This window comes from Balaenoptera acutorostrata, chromosome 16 (assembly GCF_949987535.1).
Source record: "Balaenoptera acutorostrata chromosome 16, mBalAcu1.1, whole genome shotgun sequence".
Classification (NCBI taxonomy): Eukaryota; Metazoa; Chordata; class Mammalia; order Artiodactyla; family Balaenopteridae; genus Balaenoptera; species Balaenoptera acutorostrata.
In genome coordinates this window covers 31,126,057-31,143,987 of record NC_080079.1, presented here as the reverse complement: position 1 = coordinate 31,143,987, position 17,931 = coordinate 31,126,057, and the positions used below count along the sequence as shown (strand labels likewise).

General features: G+C 50.7%; 1 protein-coding gene across 6 annotated transcripts; it reads left to right on the top strand.

Annotated features, from left to right (window-relative positions):
- The first annotated feature begins 12,383 nt into the window (after positions 1-12,383).
- Positions 12,384-16,763, top strand: MARVELD1 (MARVEL domain containing 1). 6 transcript variants are annotated; one of them, XM_057531455.1, is made up of 3 exons: positions 12,384-13,686; positions 13,935-14,635; positions 16,174-16,763. In XM_057531455.1, the coding sequence occupies exon 1, from the start codon at positions 12,572-12,574 to the stop codon at positions 13,091-13,093; it is 522 nt and encodes a 173-aa protein (XP_057387438.1). In that variant the 5' UTR covers positions 12,384-12,571; the 3' UTR covers positions 13,094-13,686; positions 13,935-14,635; positions 16,174-16,763. The 6 variants fall into 6 exon arrangements, with proteins under 6 accessions (XP_057387438.1, XP_057387441.1, XP_057387439.1 ...); XM_057531458.1 differs by adding an exon at positions 15,835-15,950 and having other exon boundaries at positions 12,384-14,630; XM_057531456.1 differs by adding an exon at positions 15,835-15,950 and having other exon boundaries at positions 12,384-14,635.
- Positions 16,764-17,931: the final 1,168 nt, after the last annotated feature.

Here is a 17,931-nt window from a genome sequence, read left to right as displayed (position 1 = left end):
CCAATCGGCGGCGGCACAGGGGCGAGGGGCGTGTCCCGCCTAGACCCCTTCTCTCCGAAGGCCTCGAAATCCGAGTGCGAAGAGGCCCCAGGTCCAATCAGCGGCGGAGCAGCAGAGGGGGGCGTGTCCTCCCTGGCCTTTTCCCTCCGCCCCAGTCAGCCCTCGCGCCGCGCCCGGAGGTGCCCCCTTCATTGACGTCAGTCCTCGGGGAGAGCGAGGTTTTGCTGGCTCGGGAGCGGGGGCGGGGCCGCATTCCTGCCCCGGGGTGCGGCGACGGCTGGCCCTGCTGGTTACACGTGACGGATGCCCCCCTCCCTTGGGCCCGAGGCCTTTGCGCACGGCGCCGAGTTCCTTGCAGCATGTGGCCCTCTGCAAATAGACTTACAGCTCCTTAAACTCAACTCCCAGACCACTTGTCTTCTGAATGCAGCTTTGCGGGTGAGGAAGGGACAGTCCGGGCGGTGGTCAGACCTTTGGTTTCAGAGCCAGTATGTCGTGGGTTCGAATCTTGAATCAGCTGTGCAATCTTGGGCCAACCTCCTAATGAGACACTATTAAAAAGGTTTCATTCATTCCTTCGACAATGGTCCATTAGGGACTCACCCTGTCCGAGTTCCTTGACCAGCATCGAACTGGAGACACCTTTAATAAGCCTTGCCCTGGGGGAATTTACAGCTTAGTAAGGGAGGCAGATATTTAAAAACTTAAAACATTTAGTTGTGATTACAATTGTGATAAACATGAAGGAACCTAAGCTCCCTTGGGGAGGTCCTAGAAGGCAGAGGTAACATTTCAGTTGAGTTGTGAAGGAGGAGTTGAAATTGATCAAATTAAGAGGAGTGGGTCTGGGCAGAGAGAAAGGCACATGCTAAGGCCAGAAGGCAGCTTGACTCAGGAGGACTTGAAATGAGGCCTGGAGTAAGGTCAGCAAGGGAGAGAGAGGTGGGGAAGCAGAAGGCAGAGGCAGGTAGTGAAGAAGTTTCCATTTGGTCCTCTGAGGGGAATAGCATTGTATGTGTTTATTTAATAGATACATTATAGCACTTACTATGTGCCAGTAATGCCAGTCAGCACTTTACAAATAGTAGCTCATTTCATCCTCATGACAAATTCGTGTTTTTAGAAATTCACTTTGGCTGCAGCTTGAAACTTAAGGGGACAGGAGTGGATGCAGGGTGTCCAGTAGGCCCTTGATAAGTGCTTGTTTGCTTCGTTGGAAGATGAGGGGTTGTTTGTGCACTGGTTTAAAAATGGTCACAAAGGGCACCTGGGAATAGGCAGCTGAGTCTCCCTGACTTCTTTTTCACTTCAAAGCTGACCTTTGTGGTCATTTGAGTTCTCTTCTGTAAAAGTTCCCAGGGGGGAAGAGTAAGAGCCAGCACACTGGGATTGTGGGTCCCTTTTGGCAAGGTGGAGGGTATGTTTGGGAGCTGTTTTTCCTTATCCCACGGTCTCTAATTCCTCTCTGTGTCCTGCACAAAAAAATATCAGCAAGTGCTCTATTGTAGCTTAAAGGGTTTTAACAGTGGCTTCTCTTTGCTCTCCTGAAGCCCTGTGGAAATACTGAAAAGAATGAAGAAATCAGCAATGTTCATCTCCAATAGAAAGTATTGCTGCAAAGCCTTTCATCCAACTGCTTGGCTAAGGAGGGTACTGTGCAGACAGTTAAACCAGGAATCTGGGCTTCTGAATCAGGAACTCCTTCTACTCCATTCTTCACAATAGGAAAGCCAAACTCTTGGGATATCAGTGCTTGGAGAGGCTAAGAATTCTGATGCCATGAGCTCCGCTGAGCATACCAGGGTAGGAATTGGGGACTTGTGGCTTCTGGGTCAGATGTGACTAAGGCTGGGTGGAGAATATCTGGTGTCTCCAGACATCTTTGCAGGCATGTGACCATTATGTGCTCACCACACAATGGAACCATTTCTATTGCTACAGCTTTGTGATTCAATATTTCTGATGAGAAGATGAGGCACTTCCGTGAGGCCATGCAGGAGTGGGGGATCTGGGATCCACTCCCCAACAGGGCCCTGTTTAGTGAAGGCCTACCCTGGGGAATGGAGCCCTGGGGTAATTCAGGCCAAGACCTGGCTTTACCAGGGATCAGATTAAGGTGAGGCAAGTGGAACTCCTTGGGTGCAATATTTGAGGGGCCAACAAAAAACTCCATAATTAGGATAAATATTTTAATACAATATCTTTAAAAATCAAAATTAATGCAAAACATCCATGAACAAAGTATTGACATTTAACATAAAGACAGGCTGTTGTTTGTTTTATGACACTCTGTCATTTTGCAATGGGAACAGTCATTTCCAATCAGCTCGCGGTTCCCAGGAAGGCCGCCATTGTGTCTCCTGCCAGTTGGCTTTGTGAGTGTTGACAATATTGTGCGAACAGATTGGGCGACACAGGGCTTTATATATGGTTGTGTTTTTTGATCGTAGAGCTTTTTTTTTTTTTTTTATATTACAGTGTTCCGTAGACCTCCCTTGCTATATGTTCGGTCTTTTTGATACATGTATATAATATGTATTTGTATACGTATAGTAACACTAATCTTCATTTATCAATTTCCCCCCTTCTTTCCTTTTAATTAATTAATTAATTTATTTTTGGGTGTGTTGGGTCTTCGTTTCTGTGCGAGGGCTTTCTCCAGTTCCAGCGAACGGGGTCCACTCTTCATCGCGGTGCGCGGGCCTCTCACTGTCGCGGCCTCTCTTGTTGCGGAGCACAGGCTCCAGACGCGCAGGCTCAGTAGTTGTGGCTCACGGGCCTAGTTGCTCCGCGGCATGTGGGATCTCCCCAGACCAGGGCTCGAACCCGTGTCCCCTGCATTGGCAGGCAGACTCTCAACCACTGCACCACCAGGGAAGCCCTTGATCGTAGAGCTTTTATCCACTTTTTCCATTTGGTTCAAAATATGAGAGGATGTTTTGATAAGTGCACATAGGGGCGCACATTTTTCCTTTTGCCCTAGGTTCCAATATGGCTCAGCAAGGTGCTAATTTTTAGGGGAGTAGAGTCTAGGAAAAGGGTTCTAGCTGTTTAACCTTAGGCAAATGACTTAACCTCTCTGCTTCTCTATTTTCTCATTTATAAAATGGGAATAATCATACCCACCTCTGAGCGTTGCTGTGAGGATGAAGTAAGGTGCTATAGGCACAGTGCATAATATAAACCTTGCTACAGACACTAAAGCAGCATTCGACTCCTTCCCTCTCTATGCTGCAGGAATTGTTCAAGCAGCTGGACAGTCACAAATGGTTCCCCAGTGGGGCTGAGACTTGTTTCCATGGGTTTGTTGTTGCTGAATGTTCTGTTCTGGGGAGAACAGAGAGAACTTCCACACTCACCCGACAAGCAACAGTGAGACTCTTGAGTCAACTCCGTTTTTCTTGATAAATGATCTGATCATTCTAAACTTTTTAAAAAGCACCCTTCTGCTTAGGACGTTACAAAAAGCAACTTACAACAACCCTCTTCTGTGAACTTACAAATTGAACAGGCTGAAAACAACAAAGTCCTACAGGCAATGGTGCATTATAGAAACATTTAAAAAAAATACACCGTTCAGGGGCTTCCCTGGTGGCGCAGTGGTTAAGAATCCGCCTGCCAATGCAGAGGACACGGGTTCGAGCCCTGGCCCGGGAAGATCCCACGTGCCGCCAAACAACTAAGCCTGTGCACCACAACTACTGAGCCTGCACTCTAGAGCCCACGAGCCACAACTACTGAGCCTGCGTGCCACAACTACTGAGCCTGCGCTCTAGAGCCTGTGCTCTGCAACAAGAGAAGCCACTGCAATGAGAAGCCCGTGCACCGCAATGAAGAGTAACCCCCGCGCACAGTAGCAAAGACCCAACACAGTCAAAAATAAATAAATAAATTTATAAAAAAAAAATACACCGTTCATGTAGATTAGAATTCAAGGTCAGTATTGTATTAGTCTGTTTGGGCTGCCATAACAAAATACCACAGTCTGGGTGGCTTAACAACAGAAATTTATTTTCTCATAATTCTGGAGGCTGGGAAGTCCAAGATCAAGGTTCTGGCTGACTCGGTTTCTGGTGAGAGCTCTCTTCCTGGCTTGCAGACAGTGCCTGCTCACTGTGTCCTCACCTGGTGGAGAGAGAGAGAGAGAAAGAGACCTCTCTGGTGTCTCTTCTTATAAGGACTCTAATCTTACCAGATCAGGCTCCACTCTCATGGACGCTCTCATTTAACCTTAATGACTTCCTTTCTCCAAACGCAGTCGCATCGGAGGTTAGAGCTTCAACATATGAATTTTGGGGGACACAATTCAGTCCATAGTAAGTATGAGCTCATGGTTTAAAAAATACAGATAAGTAGATACAGAAATAAATATTGCTATAAATATATGTGTACATGTATGCATGTGTATGTATACCCATGAACACATGCAAACATACACATTCCCCAGCCATGTCTGCTGAGAGGGCCTAGAAGCAATGACACTCCAAGAGGAATAAGCACACTTAGCACCAGTTATTGATTTCTCAATACCATGCTGTACAAAGGGGACCACGGCTCCTTGGAGAAATGATTAATTCTACCACTGGGGTTGAGAAAGTTCAAGATGATCCTAGAACATCTTGTGCAAGAAAGTAAGTACTCAAAGAATGATGGAGATGTGTCAAAAGGACTAGAAGTCAGTTTGTAAGGGCTCCCATTAGCCAAATGTGGAGCATGAAAATAAAATAGGACAGTAACAGATTATAACCCAATGAGTAAAATAAGATATATAAGTTTATAGTAATATAAATAAATGAATTAATAAAAAACAGAGGAGAAGAGAAAACCCTTCCTTATATTAGAATGCCAGCTAATAAATGTAGAAGGAACGATGCAGTTAGAAAATCACTAATGGCTACTAAAACAGCCCTGTGGCAGTTACAAAAACAAGGACTGTAGTAGTTTTGCATATTTTCCCTCTGTTGTGTATATATGGTGTCTGTACATACTAACCTTTTTTTTTCCTCTTTCCATTTTCATTTTATAGGTAAGCTTTTATTTAAGTTGTCGGAAGTTAATCTTACAATTTAGTCTTTATGTAACAGTATATTTTTTGGACTACTGCAAAATCTGAGAAGTATTTATTTATTAATATTTTTATTTATTTATTTGGTTGCTCTGGGTCTTAGTTGCGGCAGGCGGGCTTCTTAGTTGTGGCATGCGAACTTTAAGTTGCAGCATGCACGTAGGATCTAACCTGGGCCCCCTGCATTGGAGTCTTAACCACTGTGCCACCAGGGAAGTCCCTATTATATTTTTTATTTTTTAAATTAATTAATTAATTTATTTTTGACTGCATTGGGTCTTCATTGCTGCGTGTGGGCTTTCTCTAGTTGCAGCGAGCGGGGGCTACACTTCGTGGTGGTGCACGGGCTTCTCATTGCAGTGGCTTCTCTTGTTGCAGAGCACGGGCTCTAGGCGCATGGGCTTTAGTAGTTGTGGCATGTGGGCTCAGCAGTTGTGGCTTGTGGGCTCTAGAGCACAGGCTCAGGAGTTGTGGCGCATGGGCTTAGTTGCTCTGTGGCATGTGGGATCTTCCTGGACCAGAGCTCGAACCTGTGTCCCCTGCGTTGGCAGGCAGACTCTTAATCACTGTGCCACCAGGGAAGTCCAACTGTTATATTTCTTAGATTTTTGTTTCCGATATGTCTGGCGCCTAGGCTGGGAAAACTGTAAGACTAGAACTACTGATTGGAGTGCTTCAGTGGCTTCCCAAAATGACCTGGAGCATGGTGGCCTCAGAACAGCCAGCCTTCTTTCCTGATGGCTCAGGGCTGCCTGAGTTCTGGTGAACAAGGAAGAAGCTGCATTGTCTTTGTTGACATAACTTAGAAGTCACAGTATCATTTCTGCCACTCCCTTAGTTATGATCAGCTCACAACCCTGCCCGGAGTCAAGGGAAGGGGACTCTCTTGATGACAGGAGAATCAAAGAATTTGCAGCCGTTTTTTAAAAACCACCATAGAAGAGATACTTAGGACTCAGAGCCCGGCAGTTAGGCTCAAACCCGACTTGCTTAGTTACGGTGCTGTTGTAAGAGAAGACTGCCGCCCGAGAGGCAGGCTCCCAAAGCATTTCAACTCCACTGCAGATTCTTGTTGCTCCTCTTGATCTCCGGATACCATGATGTTGGCTATTTTGGCATCTTTCCTGATGGGTCAGGGGAAGGTCCTCTTGGCTCTCTAGTGGCTCCTGTGAACTTTGATCTTTCTGGGCCATGGCAGCAGAGAAAGAACCAGAGTTGGGGAAAATCTCCATGATTCACCACATCCTTAAGAGGCCCCAGTGGTAATGGGAGGTTAGAGACCCAAATAGTAGTGGAGGGGAGACCACATTTGCTTTTTTTGCTGTGCGGTTTGAGTGGGTCAGGTCTTGTAAAGAGTCTTTTGTGACACTGGGGAAAGTTCACGGTTAAAGTAGAGACCTAAGGGGAAAGTTCACAGTTAAAGTGGATTCGGGGACTTTAAGGCAGCTGTAGCATTTCTAACGGTCTGGAAATCTAAATTTAGTTCCTAGCTTAATGTGTCTGAATCTCATTTTCTTCAACTGTCAAGTGGAGCTAATAAACGACTTGTCTCACAAGGTTTTGAGGGCTAAGGAGGTGATGCAGGTTGGACACTCAGCACAGAACATCATCTGATGGGGACCCAGTGCCCAGGCCAGCCCTTGGCGTCTACTCCTCTTGCTTTAAAGCTCCCGCTGTGGGTGGAGTGGAGAGATGGTGGGGGCCCTTTCCTGGGGCCTCTTTGCATAGCTGGGTGAGAAATGGAAACAACGTACACAGGCTCCCCAAGTTCAGAACTGGGGGCCTGTGACAACCCCCCCACTCTCGGGACCTCTTGCCTGGCCCCAACCTCTGACCATTGCCACCAGATTGGGACCATTCTCTTTGCCGCCATTCAGGGGCAGTCTTCTGAGGTCCTGCCGCCTCCCAGACCAAGACTGAAGTCCAGATTTACATAGTAGGTAAAAGCCTGGATCCAGAAATCAAATATCTGAATTCCATTGTCCACTAGTTGCTTGACACTGGGTAAGTCACATAACCTCCCTGTACCTCCGTTTCCTCATTTTCAAGCAGAGGTGGTTTAACAGCTTTGACCTCACAGGGCTGTTGGGGAAGAGTAAATGAGACGAGTAGCGCGCCTGGCCCATGGGGAGTGCTCTCCAGGTGTGATTCCTGTTGGGCCACTTCCACTTCTATCCGAGCCTGACGGGCAGTGGTGGAACTGACTCAAGCCATCCTGGCTTGGGTGTCCATCCTCACAGGTGAGGCCCCTTCTTTCCCCTGGGAACGTGGTCCGCTGGGGTCTGCACATCCCCACCACAGGTCCCAGCAGGAGGCAGCCCCTCGAGGGTGTGGTCTCAGGGCCACCTCCCTTGGGCACCCACAGTCACTTAGCCTTAGGGGCGCAGCCTTGCCAGTCAGCGTCCTGGGTGGCTTCACACAAAGATTGGCCTCAGGGGGTACCTCTGATTCCGGATCTGGTCCTGGCCAGCTTCCACTGGGGAGGAGGGCTGAGCTTTGTCAGAGTCAAACGCCTTCACTACTGGTCCAGGCGCCGCCCGTGGCCCCTTGCCTCTGCCTCTGCCCAAAGGTGCCCAGAGCTCAGGCTGCCTCACTGCCTCATGTCTCCTGCAAAGGCCTAGGCACTCCTTGGGAGCTGGATTAACAAGTTCAAAGCCCCCCAGCGTCCCACCTAGCTCCATTCAGAGGGGACCCCACCCACTACTCCGGTAGCCCCTGTTCCCACAGTCTGGCGGGAGCCACATTGGGAGCAAGCCTGGAGGCCCACGGGTGAGAGTGCATGTCCTGGCCTGGCTCACAGAGCTCCCGTAGAGCCCCCTGCCCTGCAGCTGCAGGGAACAGGAGTCTGGGTGCCATCCCAATGGTGTCACAAAGAGAACACTGACTGGATTGTGAGTCAGGACACCTAAGTTCTAAACTTGGCAATCATATCATCAACCAGCTGTGTGACCTAAGGCAAGTCACATACCCTCTCTGGGCCTCTGTTACCCCCTCCATAAAATGAGAAGCCTCAAGCAAATACTCGTTAAGGCCTCTTCCAGCTTAGGCATGCTTTTGTAGCATAATGCCAGGTACATAGTAGGTGTTCAGGAAATGTTTTCTAGTAATTTAACTATAAGATTCAAGGCAGGATTCTCCAGGTCCCCATACCCATCTATTTTCTTACTGTGCATTTTGCCTTTGCTGTTAGCTGATTTGGGTCAAGTGCCAGCTCAGGGCTTGGGACATAAAAGGTGTTAAACCACTGTGAGTTGAGTCTATATATGTAGTTATGTTTACAGTAGCCCAGACACTGAGAACAGAATAGAATCTGACTGTGAACAGTAAGAGCTGATCGTGGGATCTCAGGGTGGGCTACACCTTCCTCCTTATTACAGGTTGCCTCCCCCTCTGGGCATATCGAATGTCATTGCATTGGGGCTCACAGTATCTATCTAGTGTCACTACTTGTTCCCTAAACAATCTAACCCCGTTTTTGCTCACACTGTTCCCTCTGCCTAGAACACCTGTCAGGGGCTGGGATTTACCCTATTTATAAGCTAAAAAGCTAGCCAGCTGTCGTTTCATAAATGCTGGCAGAAGACACAGGATTCCTGAGTCAGAGACAAAGGATTGACCGGTGTTGGCACAGCAAGCAGCATTAGCACCATTGTTACACATCTTTCCCTTGTTCTCAAGTTTCACGGGGGCACCACAGAGGGGCCCAGGTGGATGTTACACATGCAGCAGGTTTGCGTCACAGCTGCGGAGCACTGAGCTTGGAAAACCCACCACAGTCCCCTCCTACCTCACCACTTTTATCATAAGCAATAAGTGAGTCTGCTCTGTGTCTGGGAGAAGATGTTCCCTCATCCCTCAAAGTTGCTGGCTGCAAACAGAACACTGAGAAATGGTTGCGGAAAGAACGGTCATGGCCTTGCATTCTTGGCATACTCAGTGATAACATCCAGGGATGCTCAGGACCTGCCTGATGGGGGACTGCCTCGTCCAAGACACCTATCCCCCACCTCTGCTTGTCAAAACCCTATCCATCCTCAAATGACACTTCGTTTTTGAATCTTTCCTCAGCCCTCCTATCACAATACTCTTTCCCTTTTGTATTTTCCTTATAATTCTCATCCATGCCTCTTTTTTGTGTCCACAACTGTCCCTCCCCTACCAGCAGAGTGCAAACACTTTGAGGGCAAGCACTGGTCCTCTTCATTCCTGCATTCCACACCCAGATTGCATCCAGCAGGTGCTTAGACCATACTTGTTGAGTTGGAGGTATCAAGATCTTTGTGCATGGTTATGCTTTTGCGGAGTCTGTGGACCGTCTTTTGGAATGTCTTCAAGATTCCAGAGGCTAAAAATATCTCCTCAAAGCCGCCAAGGGCGCTTCCTTATAAGGAGTAGGATTTGCCTTGTGAAGCCAAAAGTTTGTGTCCACCAGGTGGCGCCCCACCCCAACTCTCCTGATGCCTTATTTATTTATTTTTTCTTTATTTAATTTATTTATTTTTGGCTGCGTTGGGCTTTCGTTGCTGCACGGGCTTTCTCTAGTTGCGGTGAGCAGGGGCTACTCTTCGTTGCGGTGTGCGGGGTTCTCATTGCGGTGGCTTCTCTTGCTGCGGAGCACGGGCTCTAGGTGTGTGGGCTTCAGTAGTTGTGGCACATGGGCTCAGTAGTTGCGGCTGGTGGGCTGTAGAGCACAGGCTCAGTAGTTGTGGCACACGGGCTTAGTTGCTCCGCGGCATGTGGGATCTTCCCGGATCAGGGCTTGAACCCGTGTCCCCTGCGTTGGCAGGCAGATTCTTAACCACTGTGCCACCAGGGAAGCCCCAGATGCCTTTTTAGAAGGGGGAAGGATTCTTTTGTCTGCCTCTAAATGTTTGTTGGCTTAGGTCCCCCACTTACAGAGGTAGTTTGTGTGGCATAATTCCCTGTCATCAGTGCAGCACCCAGATTCAGCACCCAGCTGCGCATCCTAGCCCCAACTACACTTGAGACTGGCACCCTGAAGACATTGAGGATGTCTCTCCAGGGGTTGCTCAGGGATGCTGAAGGAACAGCCCTGAAATTGGGATCGGAAGACCTAGGTTTGAGTCCCCACACTGACACTTAGTAGCTGTGCTTCTTTGGGCAAGTCATGTAACCTTTCTGGGTCCCTGTGAGAGTAGCTGAGAATTCAATATGCGAAAGTATATAAAAGCGTATTGAATGTGGACCTGGAGTCAGCCACACCCAGGCTCCTATTTAAACTGCCACCCATCAGCTGTGTGAGCATGGTCCACTTCCTTACCCCTCTAAGCCTTGGTTTCCCCATCAGTGAATCAGAGTTAATACCAGTTATTTTAAAGAGTTGGTATAAGGATTAGGTAGAACAATAAAGTGCTCACTTTATATAAAGTGTATAGTAAGCATTCAATTCATAATAATCACATATATATTATGTGTCCTTAGCCCCTCAAATGGTGCCTAGCACTTCCTAGGTGCTTAATATCTATTTGCCAAATGAAAAGATTTCACAGACGAGGAAACTGAGGTACAGACCCCCCCAGGTCCCAGCACCAGGGAGTGGCGAAGCAGTGAGAAGTAGCCAGGCAGTCTGCCTCCAGGGTTTACACCCTGAGCCTTTACGCCATGCTGTCTTACCAAAAAATGCGGGTGGTATACACCACCATTTGTTCACTTAAAATATGCATTCAGAGTTTTCTCGGGTACCCATAGGTGGGGCTGAGTTGGCAGTGGGAGGCATTAGCTCCCTGAGAAGCCACGTAGTTTTTCCTCCCTCAAGGGGAGCCAGGGGCCAGCTGCCTCATCCCATGACCAAGAGACGAGAAAGGAGCTCCGTAGGGTAGGATAAGCTGGGGGTCTGCTGCATGCACAGTCCCCAGGACAAGAGGAGTCCTCTCACTTCCGCTGCTGTCCCTGCAGCCACCCAGTCTTCCACTCCACAGACATTTACTGAGTCTCTTACGTGCCAGGCACAGGCAAAGATGGATAAGACTTGATAACCAATGGTTATGATGTAGCTGACTCAACTACTACAGAGGGAACCTCCAAGGGGGTCCTAGAAGAGCCAGCAGTCAACAGCCTGGGAAGCTAAACCAAGGGGGAGGAGCATTTAAACTGGGCATTGAAGGATAAGTAGGAATTTGCCAGACGAATGGAGTCTGGGAATGAAGGGCATTCTGAGCCTATTTGGCAACCTTAAGAGGTTTGGTGGGGTTGGCATGCTGGGTGCAAGCATGGGTAAGAAAAGGAAGTGGAAAACCAGGAAATTGGAAGTCGGTTGGGGCCAGATTGTGAAACATCCCCATAGAAGAGATAGAACCCTATTCTGTGGTCAGTAGGGGAAGCAGTGTATATACAACCAGGTCTGTGTTTTAGAAAGATGCCACAGTGCACAAAGGTTGGATCAGAAGGGGAGGGAAGAGAGACCAGCAGCAGTTACCAGTTTCGTGGTCTTAACCTCTCTAGGCTCCGTTTTTCTCCTCCGCAAGATGAGGAAAATAATTGTATGTATCTCGGGGGTTCTTTGAGGCTTAAATGAGAATTCCTGCAAAGCACAGTAATAGCAATAATGTAAAGCACTGTTGGGCTTTGCTGTCTCTTAGAGCTGGGTTTGTGTCCTGGTCATGCTGGGAAGCCTATTTTTAGTATGCTCGATGGCAAAGAAGTTTGGAAAAAAGAGATTGAACTAATAGGACTTCGCTTTGTGGCATGGGAGGGGCAGTGGGGCCTGGAGCAGGTGATGGTCCCTTTCACTGACAGGAGAACTCAGATGGCTGAGACAAAGTCTGAGCCCAGCTTTGGACAGAATAAGTTTGGGGTGGGCCCTGGCAGGATATGATATTCGGATGTCCAGGTGAGAAGAGATGGCAGCTTAAGCCTGGCACTGCTCTCCTCCAGGGCCAAGGAAGGGCCGGGAGGCCCCAGAGAACTATTAGGACAGAAGGAAGGAGAAAGAAAAAGGCCCAGCCTAAGACTGAGGGGACGCTCCACCTCCAGAAGACCGCTCTCAGCTTCGAGGCTGGACCGGAGCCAGGGAGCCAGGGCAGGCAGGGCGGGCAGATGTGGTAAACTTGGCCCAGTCGGACGGAGCGGAAGACCCGCGGCCGGCTGGGGTGCCCTCCGCCCTGCCCCGAGGGGGAAGGAATCTGAGCTGGGAGTTTGGCGCCGACGGGAAGGCGGGCACCAGGGTGGTGAGCGAGGCCCAAAGAGAGAAGGCAGGAAGCCTGGAGGAGCGAGTGGGGGTGGAGAAGGAGGAGGGGAAGGGAGAGGGCGGGCAGGAGGGGTGGAGAGAGAAAAACGGAGAAAGAGAGGAGGGCTGCGGGGAGGAGAGAGGGGAGGAGAGAGGGGAGGTAGAGTGGGGAGAAGGGGAGAGGAAGAGAGGAGGACTCGGAGGGGAGCGAGGAGGCCGCGGCGGGCTCAGGGGCACGTCGGCCGGGCCACCTCCGCGAGCCAGACGTCGCCATTCCGCTGCTCGGGGCGCCGCCGCCGCCGCCACCGCGCCCGGGGGCCATGCTCCCGCCGCCCCCGCGCCAGCCGCCGCCCCAGGCGCGGGCGGCCCGCGGCGCGGTGAGCCTGCAGCGGGCCTTTCTGCGCGGCCCGCTGGGCGTGCTGCGGCTGCTGCAGCTGCTGGCCGGCGCCGCCTTCTGGATCACCATCGCCACAAGCAGGTACCAGGGCCCGGTGCACTTCGCGCTCTTCGTGTCCGTGCTCTTCTGGCTGCTGACCCTGGGCCTCTACTTCCTCACGCTGCTGGGCAAGCACGAGCTGGTGCCCGTGCTGGGCTCGCGCTGGCTGGTTGTCAACGTGGCGCACGACCTGCTGGCGGCCGCGCTCTACGGCGCCGCGATGGGCATCATGATCAGCCAGACGCAGAGCCACAGCTACTGCAACCTCAAGGATTACCAGATGTCCTGCGCCTACCACGCCTTCCTGGCGGCCGCCGTCTGCGGCGGCCTCTGCCTCGGCCTCTACCTGCTCTCGGCGCTCTACGGCTGCTGCCGCCACTACCAGGGCGAGCAGGAGGTGGCGTGAGGTCGCTGCGCCGCGGGGCGGGGGACCCGTCCTTCCTGCCGCCGCCGCCCCGCGCCCGTGCGCCCCGGCTCCCTCCCCTCGCCCTGCGTTCCCGCCGCCGCCAGCGCCCCGGCGCCCGGATCGCAGTTCCCGTCCGACGGCTTCGCCGCCGTCCAGAGTCCGGACAGCTGCGCTGTCTCCTGGGACCAGGGCAGGGCCGCATCCGAGGGGCGGACGCACTCTTTCAGTCAGGCCGCCCCGAGGCGAAGCCTCGCTGTTCCTCTTCCCCTTCCCGGCCGAGAGCGAGACGTGGACAGGCGCCGCGTAGATCCGGGGGAGGCTCCCAAATTGGAACCAGTCTGCTGGCGGCGCCACTGCCCCCTCCCTCCCGCTCCGCGTTCGGAAGAGCACCCCCTTGCCCTGGCCTCTCTTCCAGCCCCGAGTGCTGAAAAAGGCAGGCATGACGCCGCGGGCGTAGCTGGGGACGGGCCTCCACTGGTCCTGGGATGAGCGACGGGTGTGGTTTTAGTTTGGGATTGTGCGGGCATCCTGCGCAGTCCTTCCGGGCCATCCCTCGGTGCTTTGATGTCTTGCGCTGGGGCCCACCTGCAAAGGTGAGGATGGATAGGGGGCTGTACCCTTGCACCTTTGGAGTCTTCTTTCTCCTCCTCCTGTTCCGCCTTTGTCCTCGCGGTTCACGGAGGCCAGTTCCTAACGCCCACTAGCTTCCCTAGCCTCGCCTTCCCAGCCTTCCTCTCACAGGTTTCTGTTCCATCCCCACCTCCCAATATCTTTTTTGCATTAGGGATACCACACCAGCGTCAAGGAATGTTAGGCGAACCCCACCCCCTTCTTTTTGCAGATGGAGACTCAGAGCTTGCTCTTGCGAACAGCCAGAAAAAGATTAGAAACCGGTCTTTGGACTCCCAGTCTAGCGTTGTTTACTTTAAAGCATTGGTTGTTCCCAGGAATCCGGACTCTGGAGCTACCCTCTCATAGAGGGTTTCAAGGCCAAAAGGGTTTGTCTAAGGTGCTTTCTCCCCTTCTTGAAGATTCACAATGCTCATTAGCATATGAAAGGCTCTGAGAAGTCCTGCTCTAAAAGAAGCCCAAGTAACTCAGTTTACAGTGTTAACTGCCTCTGGACCTGGACCAGTTTTTTCCACCTAAGGTTCCAAGCAGCCGTATGTCGTCCTGGCTCTCATTTATCACGAAGGGTGCCGACCCATTGGCTGTGGTCTGTTTGAAGACAAGGGGCACTCCTTCTCTTTCCCAGGGAATTTCTATAGCAGAAGGAGGCCCCGCACCCCCTTCATTAAAGAGAAGATAGCCAGCCCTGCCAGGCCAGTGAGAGCCTGGGGAAACTGTGGATTGAACATTCCTTTACATTGTTTGGGAAATGAAGCCAAGGTTATCCTGATGGTTTCCTGGTTTCCCAGTCAAAAGGAACATCACCTGTAAGAGATGCTGGCATTGACCATGAGCAACTGGCAGGGGTGGGTCGCACCAAACAGAGAAGAAAACTCGGGATTTGGGATGAACAGCTGGCCCAGCCTCGGTAAGGTAAGATGCCTCTTGGCTTTCTGGAGAGGTCATAGGCCTTTGAATAAAAAAACCCAGAGCCCGCTCCTTTTCTAAAAGTTAAAGGGTTTTTATTCAGGAGCAAGTTGAAGGGGTGACAGTAATAACCACAATGTCCAAAGCGTTATGACAACAATTCATCCTTTTTGCTAAATCCTTCAAAAGTCTGCTCTTTGAAAAAGTTCAACCCTCTCTGGATTAGAAACTAGAATAGGGGAGGCCAGAATACGGTTTTGTGAGTGTGTTTGTAGAGTTTAGTAGGAAAAGTCTTAGGTTTCTCTGTTGTAGTGGTGAAGATCTGGGTGGGGATGTGGAGCGCTTTTGTGAGTTTTACATAGTCACCATCTTTGCATCTTTGTGCCCGGCACTGCTCAAAGCACTTATGTATTCATTTCATTCTCTCAACAACCCTACTGAGCTGGGTTCTATATTATTTCCATATTCTGTATGAGGAAAATGAGTCACAGAGAGGTTAAGTGACTTACCTAGAGTCTCCCAGCTGGTGAGTGGTGAGTGGTGGAGCTCGGATTTGAACCCTGGCAGTCTGACCTCTTCAGAACCAGGCTGTGCTATATACAGTAGGGGGTCAATACATGTTAGATACTGTTAACATGGTTATCTTTATTTATTTATTTATTTTCATATTTTTGGCCACACCACGTGGCTTGTGGGATCTTAGTTCCCCGACCAGGGATCGAACCCGCACCCTTGGCAGTGAAAGCGTGGAGTCCTAACCACTGGACTGCCAGGGAATCCCCATGGTTATCTTTGGAAAAAAAAATTTTTTTAATTGTGGTAAAATATTCATAACATACAATTGACCATCGAAACTGTCTTTAAAGTGTACAGTTCAATGGCATTAAATACATTCACATTGCTGTACAGAGATCAGCACCATCCATCTCCAGAACTTTTTCATCTTGCAAAACTGAAACTCTGTATCCATTAAAATTGTGGTTATTTGTGTTACTGTTGTTGCTATTGTTTTCTGTCCTCCGGGAAATCCTAGAACACTGAGCCCTTCAGCGTCTCAGTTAGGCTGGGGTCCTGCTGCCATGCTCCAGGCAGGGTACCTGTTTCCTCAGCGCCCACCGCTGGTGCCAGCCAGAGCCTGGGGGTGGTCTTTGCTGGGATACTGGGGGTGTCTTGGAAGCCCAGCAACTTTGGTTCTTCTGTTGCAGGTTTCCATGTTGCTGAGGCCATGGAGACTCCCAGAGCCAGTCATTCTGACCTCTCCCAGGGCCCACTTCCCTGGGCCAGCAGAGGGTTTCAGTGTCTTCACTGGCCATATAAGGAGGTGGGGAGAGGGAACAATCTTTGCCCAGCAGCTCCTTTTCCACATCATTCAGTGGAAGAGCCAAGATGGTGAAGGTTCATTTTGCCTTGACATAGAGAAGTTCCTATTCTGCTTGCGTTATGACTTGGGCACAAGCTTCCAGATACCTGGAACTGAGCCGTGCACCCCTGAACCCTAAACAATGGCTTTTGAGCTCCAGCATGTGTTCTTTTCTCTTTTTTAGATCATCACATAAGCTGCATCCTCCGCTCAGATCCAGCCCTTTGAGGACCTCTTCTTAGCCCCCAGCCCATAGTGCTTTGTCTGTGGTTAGCTGACCTTACTCAGGAGCAGACGTCTCCTTGGCCTTCATGGTACCTTATACAGCCACATGTGCCTGAAACATTCCAGAGCTCACTGGCTCGTCTAGATGTGCCTTCCCACTTGGCCTCCCGCAGCTTCTCCAGATGTGAGAAGGACATGAAGACGGCTCCCACACCCATCCTCTCCTCCCCCTCGGGGCTCTGTGCCATGGGAGTGGCTACCTGAGCTGGCCCGGAACTTTTGGATACTGGAGGCAGTCTCCTTGGCCTCCCTCTTTGGACTCCAGGACTCGATCCAACCTGACACTGCTGTGGGCTGCCCCCAGCCCAAAAGTCTGGGACCACTTGTGGGCCCAGGAGAGGATTTCTCCAGTATTCTACAAAGGCCAAAGAGAGGGTGTGCGTGGGAGGGTGAGGGAGGGTAGGGAGAGGGGACCGATGTGCCTCATTCAGTAGTTTAGTGGTGATTACTAATATGCTTTTCTGAATAAAGTTTGTTTGTCTGATCTGGGTGCATGTGTCTTCTCTCCTGCCCCCTGCAGTAACCCTCTGTGTCAGGTCCCCTAGCCTCCCTCCATCTTCTCATTTTGCCACACTTGTCTGCCTCCCCGGCTTCCCCTTCTTTCTGGGAGGGAAAGAAAAATGAGGTCATAGATTTCCAGTACAGTTAGGGCAGGACACAGGAATCAGGAAGAAAACTGCCTGTGTCTGTCCCTGACTGAGGCTGGAGGGAATTCCAGAAGCTCCCACCCCGGCTCTCAATGGGCCCTCTGTTTGGGAAGTTCCACTGCCTGATGGGCAGGCACAGAATGACTGTGGTCACGGAGCCAGAGGGTCCTGTTCTGGTCCAAGCCCATCATATTACAGAAGGGGAAATGAACCCCAGGATGGAGTGGCAACTTGCTTAATGTCACAGAGCTGACTGGGGCCAGAGTGGGGTCTCCTGGAGCCCAGGCTCTGGTTCTTTCCTGCAGATCATTGTTCTGGTGTTGCCTTCTAGACACACCCAATCTGGTCTCCCTTCTCTGCCTTCCAGCCTCAGCCTGCTGACTGAGGTACCCTGGAAAGGGCTGGAGGGCAGTTAACAGGCTTCTTGTCGGCTCCTCCCTCCTGTGACCTGGGCCTGAAGTCCACAGCCAGGACATAGAGTTCTACTGGCAGATCTCGAAACCCACCTAGAACGGCTCCAGGCAGAGATCTGATGCTGTATGTGCTCCACACCCACTCTCTTCAAAGCACGCTCCTCAAATACAACACAAACTCTCTCTCTCTCTCATCCTCCTCTTCATGGTTTGCATTTCCAGGGTGGAGGAGAATGCCACCAGCTGCCCAAGATCCTCCCTTTCTCCCCTCTTCCCTCTGTGTCAATTAGTGAATATTACACGAAATAAAAAGTGGCCTTTATGCAAAGGCTGGTAAGCCACCTGCTCTACTTTAGCTCGGTGGAACATTTGCAATTGAAAATGTGCTTTTACTTGCATTACCTTATTTGATCTTGTCACCAGTCTTAGAGGTTGGCATTGTCACCCCCATTCAATAGAAGAAATAGAGCCCCAGAGAGGAGAAGGCCTTATCCATGGTCACAGAGCTGGCAAGTGGCAGGACTGGGCCTGGAAAGTAGATGTTCTCTTACTATCCTCAGCAGCCAGTTGCTAAGCCCTGTGGGCCTCTGGGCAGGC

Bases quoted from the DNA above. Each gene is read 5' to 3' on its own strand.
- MARVELD1 (XM_057531459.1), top strand. From the start codon at position 12,572: ATGCTCCCGCCGCCCCCGCGCCAGCCGCCGCCCCAGGCGCGGGCGGCC.